The sequence below is a fragment of the Rhizoctonia solani genome, chromosome 9 (genome assembly GCF_016906535.1).
Source record: "Rhizoctonia solani chromosome 9, complete sequence".
NCBI lineage: Eukaryota > Fungi > Basidiomycota > Agaricomycetes > Cantharellales > Ceratobasidiaceae > Rhizoctonia > Rhizoctonia solani.
This window is the reverse complement of record NC_057378.1, coordinates 914,784-927,486: the sequence shown is the minus strand read 5'-3', so window position 1 is coordinate 927,486 and position 12,703 is coordinate 914,784. Positions and strand designations below refer to the sequence as shown.

The following is a 12,703-nucleotide window of genomic DNA, read 5'->3' as shown; positions in this document are numbered from 1 at the left end:
TGAATATGATAATGTGTATTTCGAAAGGTCAGGTGAGCGTATATTTTTACCATGTAATCAGTGCCAAGCCAGATTAAAGGTGGGTATTCCCCAGATCTTCCCCAATGAACCCCTTCGGTAAGCATGAAGCTAGCCATTCAAGGATAATCCGCAGCGTCGACGAGTTGCGTTGGCATGGCTGTTGTCGACTTCCGTATATATTTTCCGGATCTCATAACTAGCGCGTATGAGCGTTATGGTGACACTTCGGACATTACCTCCAGGCCCACAATATTGTGGAGTTTGGCGTATTCTTCTCAAAACAGAGTGTCTGCCAAGAGCAAGGAACCCATGTCATTTCGGGTAATTTAAAGTCGCCGAACCAATGACAGAAGTGCCACGTGACGGAGGTTGTTCTCGACCCTGCCGATGTCGTCGACTACCTCTTCGGCGCCAGCCGAACCAACCAGCTTTGAAGATGACAGTCCTACCAAGCGTTCACGGGTCGTGCTCACTGCAACTATCGGCGGCGTCTGTATCCTAGCAGTTACAATTGCGTTTATAGCTATTAGGGTGACTGATGAACCCATACTTCTTGAAACGCGAGGCTGTTCTAACAGGTTCACACCAAATGATAACAGGTATCTCGTTGGCTTCGTGGCAGGGCAGATCGCAAGAGAAGAAGGAAGCTCCTGAACATTAATGGTGGTAATCGCCAGAAGCGCAACGCATGGGATGTTCAGGAATGGGAGGGTACACCCGTAAGTTGTCTTTCCGAGAGTGTACTGAGCGCAGTCTCACAAGGGCGTATCACCACCCTTCCCATCAGGCTTGAGGAACAGGACGCTTCATTACTTTTGATGTCGGGCTGTCCTCTTGTATTTGCCTATAGTTACATATCATACCACTGGTTCTTGGAAGTGCTGTTGTGGCCTTACCAGAGACTCTACTGGACCAAAAGGTTGTTGTGAGAGTGTCAAACAGGCCAAATCAATTGAAGAACGCTTTGAATATTAAACAAAAAGACTCCGATACTGGGAATCGAACCCAGGGCTATCGCGTGAGAGGCGATAATGTTAGCCACTACACCATATCGGATTGGTATATAAAATGTCAACAAAAGACATCACTTTAGTACAACTGGGACCCCTAAGTGGTAACGTATTTCTGAGTTTTCAGACGCTCAAATTGTCAACCCCATACAAACTAACATATTCTGTAGGAGTAATTTATGTGTTGAAATTGATTGATGTACCTAATACATATCTTACACACTGGAGTACGATACGGAGATCGGGATACCTAAGGTCGTTGCTTTAGCGACACGACTGCAGGCTTCCCTGCAAGGCACAATCAATGAAACTACAAACAAAGTCTCACGACTGAGCACAACTCACCTAACAAACTCGGTCTGCGTGGGGACATGAGATACTCGTTCACCCGCTTCAGGGTGGCTCTGGATGGGTTCGCGCGGGGGCATGAGCTCAACACCCGCTGAAGTCGTCGTTTAGCCATGTCCTTGGTTACCGAGTGATTGTTGTCTCCAACGAAATCCCCAGTCTCATTGAAGTACAACGCGATGGCAGCCGTGGCGATCCCTACGGATAAATCTTTCGCATCCTTGCATAGTATGCAGACGCGTGACTCTGGTAACTGTAGATGAGTTCGAATGAATTCAAGTGAGATTGGGAGAGTATGGGTAAGAAATTCTGTCGGGTGTTGTTTTGGATAAAAATCTTGGACGTAGAGTGTTGTTGGAGTGCTGTTTTCTAGCCGTTGCGAATCTGATGTTAGCACGATGCTTGCGCATGTATCCAGCTCGTCCAAATAAATCGGATGGTTAGCCGCTCTGGTCCCAACCAGTATACGACCATGAACCGATTTGATAGGACTGAGTGAAGCGACTCCTTCCGAGTTTTGAGGGTCCTCTAATATTTGGATAATTTGGTCTTCCAAATCGTCCTGACCGCAAGCCAAGAGCCTAGATTTGTGACGCCAAAATAAGTCAGGCGTTAGTCCCTATATGCGAAACGGAGTCCGAGTACAATGGTTAGCGGGTGTACGAGAGTACCCAAGTTGTTGAACCACACCTTGCTCCACATCTCATGATCATCGCCCGACCCTTGTACGTAGGTGAACCCAAGTCGACGATCCACACCATCTTGAACGCGTTGTGACGCGGACAAACAGACTATTGCATAAAAAGGTGTCGAGTCATCGATGGCGGGCGGCCGAGGATTCGAAGAGTCCGGACTAATCCAAAATGGCCGCAATGGTTTCGTTAGACGGGGTAGGGTATACTCGGAGGCCTGTAATAATAGTTAATCGATGCCAATATGTAAAAATAGTGTATACGTTTAAAAGTTCAGCCCATTTGTTAATACCGCCTTCCATCTGCGCATGTTCGGAGGGCGATACCGAATCAGGGGGAGTAAACAATCCCGAATGCTCGCCTTCAAGGCCCAACGCTCGATTAATTACTGCACACCATATAGGCACAGTACGGGACAGCGCATCTGGATGCCGTTTGCCTCTTCGCGTCGAATCAACGAGTATAATCCCCCATGTGTGACGATGAGTGGCAGGAGGTGCAAGTTTCCTCGCCGTAGATTAAAGTTCCATTGCGAAGTGTGTCCGTCTGTGGACTTGAAATAGGCAAATGCAGTTCCGTTTGAGGGAATCTAGCTCGAATCTAGTTTGATTAACTAGTGTGCAAATTGTATAAAGTATTTACCAGGGAGGGTCAACGTACCATGCGCCGCATCGTAAGTTAGCTGGGAGCAGGTGTATCAGCCATCCTACATGAGAAGCCAAAATGATTTCCTACGTATCACGGGTAGAGCTCCTGATCCTGCTACTTGCTCACAAAGCTTGAATCTTGGTCGATAGAGTGCAGCCTATTATAAGTGTTTGTCATTTCCTTTCGGAGCTCGTTCAGGCCGGCCGCTCGGAGGTCCATCATCCTCCAAGTTATAGATATTCAAAGATAATTTCAAAGACTAGGGGAGCTTAATTTAACGGGCAAGCAAGGGAACTGGATACTCGCAAACAGGCAGGTCGCAGATCGAAGATCTACACAAAAAAAGGAGGGGACTCATTTGAGTTAAGCGCCACATGTGACTCAGCAATTTATTCTTTCTGATTTGCAAACTCAAGGTTCCCCACCACGGCCCCAAGACTCAAACAATAAAAGCTGTACCCCTGGTTCTAGAACTGGCAGCATTTCCTTAACACACGGTCTATAGCGATCTTTATAAACCTATCTCATCAGGGGCAAACACCGTCTTTCCTTCCACTCGCCACCAGTATCTGAAAAGTCAGTACGATAGACAAAATTCCTCATATGTAACCACGTAAAACTGATAAAACCCGATTACTGCATCTAGTGAAGAACAAGAACAAGCAGACTCGCTTCCCGGTCGTGCGTCATTCTTACTATGCCAGCATATTACCTGGTCCGAACTAATCGCATGCAGGACTTGCTTTCTAGGCTCGCATCAAGAAGATTATGCAAAAGGACGATGAAGTAGGAAAAGTGGCTCAAGCGACTCCGATCGTCATATGTAAGTTCCAAGTGGGGTGATTTTTTACACGGGTTCTGAATCTGTGTGGCTGGGACAGCCAAGGCGCTCGAATTGTTCATGGCCGACCTGGTTCAGGAAGGAAGCAACATTACTATTCAGCGTGGCGCAAAACGGCTCGAGGCATACCACCTGTGAGTCTAGCCTTGATTTGCCTCATGGCAAGTAGTGGTACTCACCTTTGTTTTATTACACAGGAAGCATGCTATCGAGACCATCGATACGTTTGATTTCTTGCGTGAAATCGTAGCACCTGTGCCGGACCCTACCAATGGTGGACAGATCCCCGAAGATGGTGGTAGTGATGATGGTGCAGCACCACGAAAGCGTCGCGCACGTAGGACTAAAGCCGAGATGGAGGCTGATGCCGAGAGGGGTTGAGTGACGTGGGGTTTTTTTCATAGTGTTACCTCGGAGAGCCACGGCTCAAGGTTGCTCTTTGGTTGGTTCTCCGAGGACAGATGGCTGGGAAAGCATATTATTCCCAGTGCTTATTGTGCCTACTATTTTGTGTGTAACGATTATACCTTGTCAGACCCGCGAGCCGTGGAAGAGCAGTGACGACCCGGCCTAAAGTTCTTGCCTCCCAAACATTTCTCGGCGGCCAACTCGAAACCAAACCATATATATTTTCAAAAACAAACAAGAAATAAGAGCCGAGAAGGGGGTTCATGGACATGATAGCATATGAAGGAGGGAATCTAAAAAAGGGGGCCACATCGGCAACGAGGCCAATGGGGGTTAGGAAGAACATTTTGGACGAGCTCTCAAGCCATCCGCAGATCCCGGGCTCTATGTTCATGTCCAGTTTGATATCCATGTCCACGATGAAGCCTATCGCAGCAAAAGAGAGGAATAATCGTGGACCGAAGCGTCAGACTCTCCCCCTTCATTCCGTGCAGAGCTGTATTTTGAGCCGCGAGCAAAGTAAAACGTCTGTAACCGAGGTGGGTAACAGGCAAATACAAAAGAAAAACTGCTCACCGATAATCTTGAAATAAATTTGCCAATATTTCCATATTACTCGGGCTCGAGCTTTTCGCCGCGAGCCAGAACACGGATGACCTTGCCAGCAGGAGGTGCTGTAATCGCAGGCGTAGGTTTCTCAACCAGCGCACCGCGGCCACGGCTACGCCCACTGGAAGGGGGGCCACCCGAACGACCTCCACCCCCTCCGCCACGTGTGCGGCGTTCGCCTTTGGTCGGACTACCAGTTGGTTTTTCCTTATCGACCTTGACAACCTCGAGCCCGAGCTTGGTGGACCACTCGCTGACAAGCTCCCCATCAACCAGATTATCGTGCCGCCCAGCCGACGCGGCTACGTCCTTGGCATCCACAACTGCAAAAACTACCCGCTTTCCATCTGGGTTGCCAGCGCTGGCTTCCCACTTGGCGCAACACACCATGCGCTTCATCCACTCGGGTGCGCCAGCGCCCTCGACCTTCCAGCGCGAGTCAGGTTGGTTCGGAATTGAGTTGCCGCCGGTAGCGGATTTGGCGGCAATCGAGTCCCAGGGAACAAATGCATCGTCCCGCTGCACACGAATGCGAGGATTGTTGCCAACTTCCTCTTCGAGAACACGAGAGGCTGCTCGGGAGCGAACGGCCGTTTGATTCGTGCCGGACTTTAGAACGTCGAGTGTATTGAGAGCTGGTGATATAAATAAGTTAGGGTCGACAGCGAATCTTGATAAACACCTACCTTCGAGTGGAATAACAACCTGAGTTTGACCATCGTGACACCATCTTTGGACAGCTCCAAGAGCATAGATCAACACACTCGCATCGATAACAATGACGTCCGCCAGGGGAGTGTTCTTGTTATGGTGTGTTCCCCCGAGGGGGATACGGGACCGCGGCGGGGACGCAGGCTCAGAAGCGGTATCGTCACTGGACTGGGGGTGCCGCCTCCACGAGTCGTCTTGTACGGGCGTATTGTTAATTCCAAATGTGGCCTTGGTCCTCGCACGGTCAAAGTCGGGATCATAGTCGTCTCGGTCCCTGTCTGAACGGCGAGCTCGTCCGCCTCGTCCCCGGGAAGCCTTGTTCCTCTGGTTGCCGGCGTTGCGTTCCAATTCGGCAACTTGATGGTTGAGAAATGCGGCCCCGAGAGCACGGGACATGGATGTTCTGTTCTGCATGCCACGAAGTCCAATTAGGGGTAGTCAGGCGCACCCGAGTCTCATACTCACTCTATCGATCTGAGGGTCGAGCACTCTAGACATATCTTGTCGTAAAGCACGGAAGATACTACGGCCTAGATGTTGTATGCGGTGCAAGCAGGTGTGGTCGTGCTGTGTGTGTGCTGATCTCCCGCAGTAACCAGCCGTGATCACATGAGTTCAGAAGTCTACACACGTCACTACAGCACCAAACACGGATGTGTTGACCTGAGCAAGGTTTCGCACGCTCTGTTGAGGTCTGGGTTCTCCAAACTCAAAGTTCGCGGTCGTCGGATTCGGGTGCCTGTGTGATAAATATGCAGAACAACTGGACCTGGAAGGCGTACGCCCTTAGACTCTTGGGTTACGAGTGCGGTCTTTGATTAGAAACCAGCGTAATGGTAGCAACCAACACTACTGCTCCCCAATTGTGTTTTAGTGAGGATATGATAGTTAATCATGCTTCGCTGAGTAACCATGCTAATTTACCAGTAATTTGACTGAAAAAAAATATTGCATACTACAATATAAATCTGCAAAACAAGCTTGTTAATCCGATATGGTGTAGTGGCTAACATTATCGCCTTTCACGCGATAGCGCTGGGTTCGATTCCCAGTATCGGAGCTCTTTTTGAATCAGATTTTCCAGCTTCTTTTAGTCTCTCTTAAACTTCCTAACCCGTATATTTTTATTGTACACTTTTCGAATTCGAATCACTTAGTATTGATCTGCCAACCCTCGCTTCCGGTAAGTGCCAAGGCTAAGCATCCATTGTATATGAGTCATTGATCAGGCTGTGACCGAGTCTCTCGGTATTTCAAATCGCGGGTTATGGAGTAACTGTGGCCAACGATGATGAACTAGAGTTGTCAAGCGGTGTTTGTTTCCTTCCCAAATGTGGGACCCGAGCAACTCGGCCACTCTCTACCAGTTCGTTGTGCATAAATATGACGCCTACCAGCTTCACATCGCAACTTACCATCCTCTGAGCTCGAATAACCCAACCCCTAAGAATGTCCGACCGAGTTCAGACAGCGTGGGTTTCTCGCCCTGTTGGCGGAATACCAGTTTCGGCAGATTTGGCACCATCAATCGTTTTCGCGGTGCTATATGCGATCTACTACCCAACATCGTTTATAACTTTTTCTTTCGCAAACCACGGCATGGAACATGATTCAGACCTCGACTGTCCTCTTTGCGTCGAGCGCATAGCTTGGTGCATCATCCGTGCTATTCAAGCCTCCCAACCTGAAAAACGAATGCTAAACGGGCTAACGAGATATGCACAAGCAACAGTTGGACTCGGATTCATTGGGGTGAGCGACTCCTATATTTTTTACATAGCAGCCTAAAGTACTCAATGGTAAGAATATTGTGCATTTTAGATATCCAGTGATGCCGTTAGGCTTCTTCGTACCATTCTTGTCAATACCACCCTGCCTGAAAATGGTGCTTCGAAGGATCGTCGCACTGCCAGGCGATGCTATCGATACTTTTGTTATATTTTCGAACTTGCCTTCCTAGCGTCGAGCGTTCCCGGCTTGGTAGCGAGTAACGCCTACAATTCTGCGCGCTTTGATCAACCCAAGGCCGATAGGAACTTGCGTCTCTTGTAAGTTTCTTTCCCCAAGTCATGCCTTTCAACCAAGTTAGAAAATACACGAACAGGAACGCTAGCGCCGGTGTCGTGCTGGCCTTTCAGCTAGTCACTATTTTGGTTTCCCTCTTGGCAGCCTGGAAAGTCAAAGAAATTGATCGTATACGATGCTTTGAATTGGCGGCCTTGACAGCACTAATCGTATGTAACAAAACCTGCCTTTGCCGGAACACTTTTAACTGATCAATTTCCTTCCTACCATATATAGATCCCAGTTCCAATTTACCGTCTCTGTGTGCTTGGAATTCGCACCATCAATGTCTTTGAGGCCCTCTCTCCCTCTGCACGAGCAGTTTTTTACATTGTGCACCTCGCTCCCGAATGGTTATGTGTCAGCGTTTTATTGAGCACCAATGTTCGCTCACGATTCCGAACAGGCAAGTGGGGGGACTACGAGTTAAGAGAGTCTCTGCGCGACAAACGGTTAGCAAAGGCCGCTGAAGAAGAGAGCGTATCTAATACGGCCAAGGCTGTTTGATGTAAGCACAGGATCTTAGGCCCCTTCGTCCATTGGATGAGTACTTTACGTTCCACAATATACATATATGCAGGTATATAAATGATTAATCTAGAGACTGGACTGACTTTTGGTACGAGTTGGATGTATGCTCGAATATATTTCGAGTTTGACCCACAGTGAATCATTTCAATACGAGCTCTCATCATTTTTAGCAAATAAATTTTCATTAAAAGAAGTACATCGGCCTAATCATAACTGTCGTGCATTTATCGTACCGGGGGACACAGCAAAAGAAAGGAGTGAAAGCGTCATCAAGTACAAATATACAATTGCCCAGCCGTCACACTCAGGCAAAACTCTATGGCAGGAAAAAGCGGCAAGTGCCCAACGAACATAGCGGTGAAATAGAAATACATAAGCCATCGAGTGCCCCATGAGAAAATAAACCAAAAGATTAAAAATTAGATACGTCCCCCGGATCGAGGACCTCCGCGGAATTCATTGGCGTCGGGGCCAAACTTGTGCTTTAACTGTTTTTTCAGCTGGCTTAGATCAACTGCCTTGGTCAGAACCTTGGTCGCGGTAGGTGGTGTCACGGGTGCCCAGCCCATGGGGCCTGGTCCGTCTACACTATCGCCACGAGGCGGTCTTGGAGGAGCAGGAAGTGCCTTGTTGGTGTTAACGCTGGCGTTGACGCTCGTATTAACCCGACTAAGCAATGGTGGCATTGGCTTTGGCGTGCTTTTCTCCGATGTCCGAACCGTTTGCGTCAAATCGGTGACCTCGGTAATCGGCCGACTTTCAAGCTCCAAACGATGAAGTTCTGTCGCCAAATCAGGATTCTTACACGTTCCTCCTTGAGATTGTACTATTTCGCAGACATCAGTGTGGGCAGCTCAAGTGAGGTGGCTGGACTCACAATGCTTTTCTAAGGAATAAATGCCAGCAAAATGCCGCCCACATCCCTCGCATGGAGCAACATTGCGCTCGAAGTGCAACACAGCGATCGCTGAGCGACTCACGGGTTTTCCGAGGTGGTTCCCCGAGCTGCCCTAGAAGGTCATAATTTAGCACGCTTAATTCAGTAGTAAAGATCGACAGGGCACATACTTTGTTGCCCTGATCTCTGCGTCCATCTGCGCCACACTCGAGTTGGAGGCCACCGACTTGTTCTCATATTCAAAGCGCTCGTCAATGAATCCCCGGCTTTATAGTTATCGGTTAGAGCTGGTAAGACCAACCACGTTACACTCACGGAAGGTTGCTGGGCGGCTGGGGAGTTAGACGACGCTCGTCAAGAGATAATTGGTATTCTGAAACAGTAGCGGCGGTCGTTTTCGTAAAGCTAGAGTCGAATCGGGGGGTTCGGCTAACCGCCGTCCTGGGTCTGGTTCTCTAGGTCAGCTTGGGGTTTAGCCAAGAAAATAAAACTTTACGAACACTCGAGCTTGAATAGCCACATCTGTCGTCGTTGTGGGATGAGAATGAGTGCTATCTGGGCTAGGGCCCGGTCCTGGTGATGGCGACGGGGTTGGGAGACCAGTTCCCGGACCTTGTCCTTGACCAGTAAGAAGTAACATGCTAGGCGAGCGCATGTCAGAGAGTAGAGATACGGTCCGAGGCATGGCCTTGATTGCTGTTCGATTAACAACAATCAACTTTAGGTTGCCTTTGGAATCACCGTGCTCAACGCAAGTCTTGTATAGAAGCTCCGAGTTGAGGGCGTCTCCCACAATATATTCTCCAATTTCAGTCCGGAAGATCAAGTACTGCGAGCGCTCGCGATCGGGAATCTTTACCTGAAACCACGTGTGAGCTGACAGTACAGAGAACAAGCAAATAAACCAACAGCGGTCATAATCTTTTCCTTGATAGCCATCCCCGTGTTCGCCGCGCTCACGTCTACGACCACATATTTTTCCCCATCCGTGGTCACCACAATCAACAATTTTCTGGAAAATGCCTTGGGCTGCCCTGCAGGAGCTCGCACCGCAACTTTTACGAACTCGTCATCAGGATGAGTGCTGGGAGTGCCCACAGGAGCCGGTGGCGATTGCTGTGCAAACACCAAATGCCCAGTCGGATCTAGAACCTTTTGTAGTTCACGAAGACTTGCGACGACATTTGGTGCCGTCAGGCGAGCAGCCGGGGGGAATGACCAACAACGTTGAGCAAGGGCCCAAAGATCATCATCAAGGTTATTAGGTCGAGGCGGTCGGATACCACGGACTAGGCGTGCATAGACGGCTTCTTCTCGATGAATGTTGTGGAAGGGGACGGCGCGGGTAGCAAGCTCGACAATCACTAGACCAAACGCATGGATATCACCAGTAATGTTAATAGGTGGATAGGCCAGACGAGCGGTACGAGATTGAGCAACGGTGGTGGGATCCAATGTCTCGGGAGGTGTCCAACGATTGAGAATGCAGTGGCCAGTAATCTCGGCATAGAAGTTGGCAAGACCTGATTGATGTAATAAGGTTTAGGGGAAAGTTTAAACGTAAAAAGGTACTTACCGTAATCCGACAGCAAGGCTTCCCCCTGATCATCAATCAAAATATTTGCCTAATGCCTAGGCTCAGTGCTGCATCAAGCGACAACTTTCGCCTACTCACCCCTCTCAAGTCAGCATGTGGAATCCCTTGATCATGTAAATAACCCAAACCTAGCGCGGTGCCCATAAGCTTCAACAATCAAGTTTCAGTGCATACCAACAGGAGTACGAAGGTGGGCTTACGATTCTGATCGGGCTAACATCTGGGTTGTCGATAACGAACTGGTGTGCATTACCACGAGGCATCCATGGAGAGACCATGCAGGATGTCATGTGCTTGTGTGCGGTTACACCCAGGATACGAAGGATGTTCTGATGACGAAAATGGGCCCACATTTTAACTTCTTTATCCATACGCTGTCAAAAACAACTTGTATTTAGATTGCAGGCTTCAGGGTAAGTGAACGCACCCGCTTGCACCTGTGCTACCTGCAGTGCATCGAACCGCCTTGACGCTAACGCATAACCCTTTAGTAGCGCTTTGTAGACATCAGCATAAGGAGTGTAAGTGATAGGCTGAGCGCTGAACTGGGTAACCTCGCCTGCGAGCCATTAGTAGCTACCTTTGGACAAGTTCTGAATCACATACTGGGCTGGAATGTATGGACTGGAGGAACAATTCCGGACCGTAAGTGAGCCTTGAGCAACGCGTTGTCGAGCTCTTTGTGTATCTTGGATGTAAGTGGATGACGATACATTTCCTAAATCCAAAAAGTCAGATATACGCTGTTTGAGAATATGAACCCAAGCGGTTCACCTGTTGTACTGCAGCCAAAAACATCATTACTTCGTGCCTCGGCTTAGTCCCAAAGGTCTCCCAATAATCCTCCCCGCGTGCGATTGCATTGATAGCAGCTCTGGCATCGCTTTCATTCCCTAGTCGTGCAATTCGCTCCAGCTCTACCTTTTCCTTCTCCATCTTTCTCAATCGCTCCATCTCAACCTTATCAATCTTGCGCCCAGATCGTTCGGGATCCAACTCGGCTGATCCCTTCCGGGGTCGGTCAGAATCTTGGCCTGGCGGCATCATGGTTGGGGGACGTCGCACACTCCCTTGAGGTGTAGGAGTTCGAGCTCCGAATCCTAAAGGAGTGCCTAATCGAGGCCCGGGTGTTCCATGGGGCATGGGGAATTTTGGTCCAGGAGTTCCGACCGATGGTACTTGGCCAGTTGGGGTACCTCCTCTACCATCTTGGGGGGTCAGAGTTCGACCCGTCGGTGGCGTATGAGATCGCGCGAGAGGTGATGACTGGGCACGACGATCGTTACTTGTCGTTCGCTCCAGACTTAGCCTCGGCTTCTCGGGCATAATTGGCGGTTTGTTATCTGTAAAGCCATATCCATATGCTGGAGGGCCCGCTTCCGGACTGATATCCGTCTGAGGTGTCGGCATGCTCATATCAGGATTGGGATTGGGATTGGGAGGCAGGGATAATGGCAACAAACTCTTCGGATTCTCTTGGGCAACACCAGCACCAGCCCCAAGTCCTGCGGCATTCTCATACGACCCTACACTTTCTTGGCGCCCATGTTCTCTAATTCTGTCCGCGCCGGGTCCTGGAGTATGAGGCCCGATTGTACTACCCCGAGAATCATTGTCAGAAGGTCCGGGACTGGGCGGAGGCTGGAACAAGGCATGTGACTCGGGTAGGAAGGTGTGTACGTGTGCGATTCCGCGTGAATAAGCCTCGTGAAGGGCACGGAGGGCGCGTATGATCTTTTCACGCTCAAATAAGGCACGAAACTTGGAGAGATGCGCGGTATGTGTCAAAAGATTGAAGAATCTATTGATGAGAAAATTACCGATCAGATAAAACTTGTTCAGTATGTATGTACGTTAGCAGAGTGGGGTATTCATTGTAGTACTCACTCAATAATAGTATGGAGCTCCATTTTACCTCCTTCTCTACAGAAATCGTAGTCTTCGTCGACATGAGGCTTGTGATTCCTGACAAATCGTAGTTGGCTCTGGAAGTCTACGTGCCGCTCATAAAGATCACGGCATGCTTCCTGGAAAAATCAAGGGTACATGGCCCAGACTGGGATCAGCACTGGAGTCAAGCTGCAAGAAGAGTAATAGACTGTACGCCGGAAGTGGGAATAAGAGGGGATGTGGGCAAAATACTATAGGATCACATCACTACGCACCTTTTGTAACCATTGCCTCTCGCACAAGCGTTGAATATCGTCTAAAAGCTGCTCAGCCTCCATCATATGCTCCTCGCCATGTCCATCATCGATTATCTCAATCATTTGGGGTGGATCGTTTAACCGGCAAGAGTAGTAAAGACGGACTTAAAGAGTGAGA

At 49.1% G+C, this 12,703-nt stretch overlaps 6 protein-coding genes and 2 non-coding genes across 8 annotated transcripts; 4 read left to right on the top strand and 4 right to left on the bottom strand.

Moving 5' to 3' along the window:
• Positions 1–408: 408 nt before the first annotated feature.
• On the top strand, positions 409–840 carry RhiXN_07829 (uncharacterized protein; the record flags this gene model as incomplete). Its single annotated transcript, XM_043327645.1, has 3 exons — positions 409–552; positions 621–740; positions 784–840. The coding sequence occupies 3 exons, from the start codon at positions 409–411 to the stop codon at positions 838–840; spliced, it is 321 nt and encodes a 106-aa protein (XP_043183030.1).
• A 165-nt stretch (positions 841–1,005) lies between these two features.
• RhiXN_12403 lies at positions 1,006–1,077 on the bottom strand. Its single transcript has one exon. It is a non-coding gene; the product is annotated as a tRNA-Glu (tRNA).
• Positions 1,078–1,281: 204 nt separating this feature from the next.
• Positions 1,282–2,373, bottom strand: RhiXN_07828 (tRNA A64-2'-O-ribosylphosphate transferase; the record flags this gene model as incomplete). Its single annotated transcript, XM_043327644.1, has 4 exons — positions 1,282–1,319; positions 1,377–1,998; positions 2,070–2,288; positions 2,335–2,373. The coding sequence occupies 4 exons, from the start codon at positions 2,371–2,373 to the stop codon at positions 1,282–1,284; spliced, it is 918 nt and encodes a 305-aa protein (XP_043183029.1).
• A 1,114-nt stretch (positions 2,374–3,487) lies between these two features.
• Positions 3,488–3,941, top strand: RhiXN_07827 (Histone-like transcription factor (CBF/NF-Y) and archaeal histone; the record flags this gene model as incomplete). Its single annotated transcript, XM_043327643.1, has 3 exons — positions 3,488–3,542; positions 3,601–3,694; positions 3,758–3,941. 3 exons carry the CDS (start codon positions 3,488–3,490, stop codon positions 3,939–3,941), a joined length of 333 nt encoding a protein of 110 aa, XP_043183028.1.
• A 639-nt stretch (positions 3,942–4,580) lies between these two features.
• Positions 4,581–5,684, bottom strand: RhiXN_07826 (uncharacterized protein; the record flags this gene model as incomplete). Its single annotated transcript, XM_043327642.1, has 2 exons — positions 4,581–5,212; positions 5,264–5,684. 2 exons carry the CDS (start codon positions 5,682–5,684, stop codon positions 4,581–4,583), a joined length of 1,053 nt encoding a protein of 350 aa, XP_043183027.1.
• Positions 5,685–6,276: 592 nt separating this feature from the next.
• On the top strand, positions 6,277–6,348 carry RhiXN_12410. Its single transcript has one exon. It is a non-coding gene; the product is annotated as a tRNA-Glu (tRNA).
• A 389-nt stretch (positions 6,349–6,737) lies between these two features.
• RhiXN_07825 (uncharacterized protein) lies at positions 6,738–7,859 on the top strand (the record flags this gene model as incomplete). The annotated part of the gene is made up of 4 exons (XM_043327641.1): positions 6,738–7,040; positions 7,110–7,336; positions 7,393–7,522; positions 7,590–7,859. 4 exons carry the CDS (start codon positions 6,738–6,740, stop codon positions 7,857–7,859), a joined length of 930 nt encoding a protein of 309 aa, XP_043183026.1.
• Positions 7,860–8,302: 443 nt separating this feature from the next.
• RhiXN_07824 (Tyrosine kinase domain-containing protein) lies at positions 8,303–12,648 on the bottom strand (the record flags this gene model as incomplete). The annotated part of the gene is made up of 14 exons (XM_043327640.1): positions 8,303–8,709; positions 8,761–8,888; positions 8,952–9,047; positions 9,097–9,228; positions 9,282–9,640; positions 9,691–10,304; positions 10,358–10,406; positions 10,457–10,525; positions 10,579–10,739; positions 10,806–10,937; positions 10,985–11,096; positions 11,153–12,179; positions 12,266–12,405; positions 12,544–12,648. The coding sequence occupies 14 exons, from the start codon at positions 12,646–12,648 to the stop codon at positions 8,303–8,305; spliced, it is 3,531 nt and encodes a 1,176-aa protein (XP_043183025.1).
• Between the last annotated feature and the right edge of the window lie 55 nt (positions 12,649–12,703).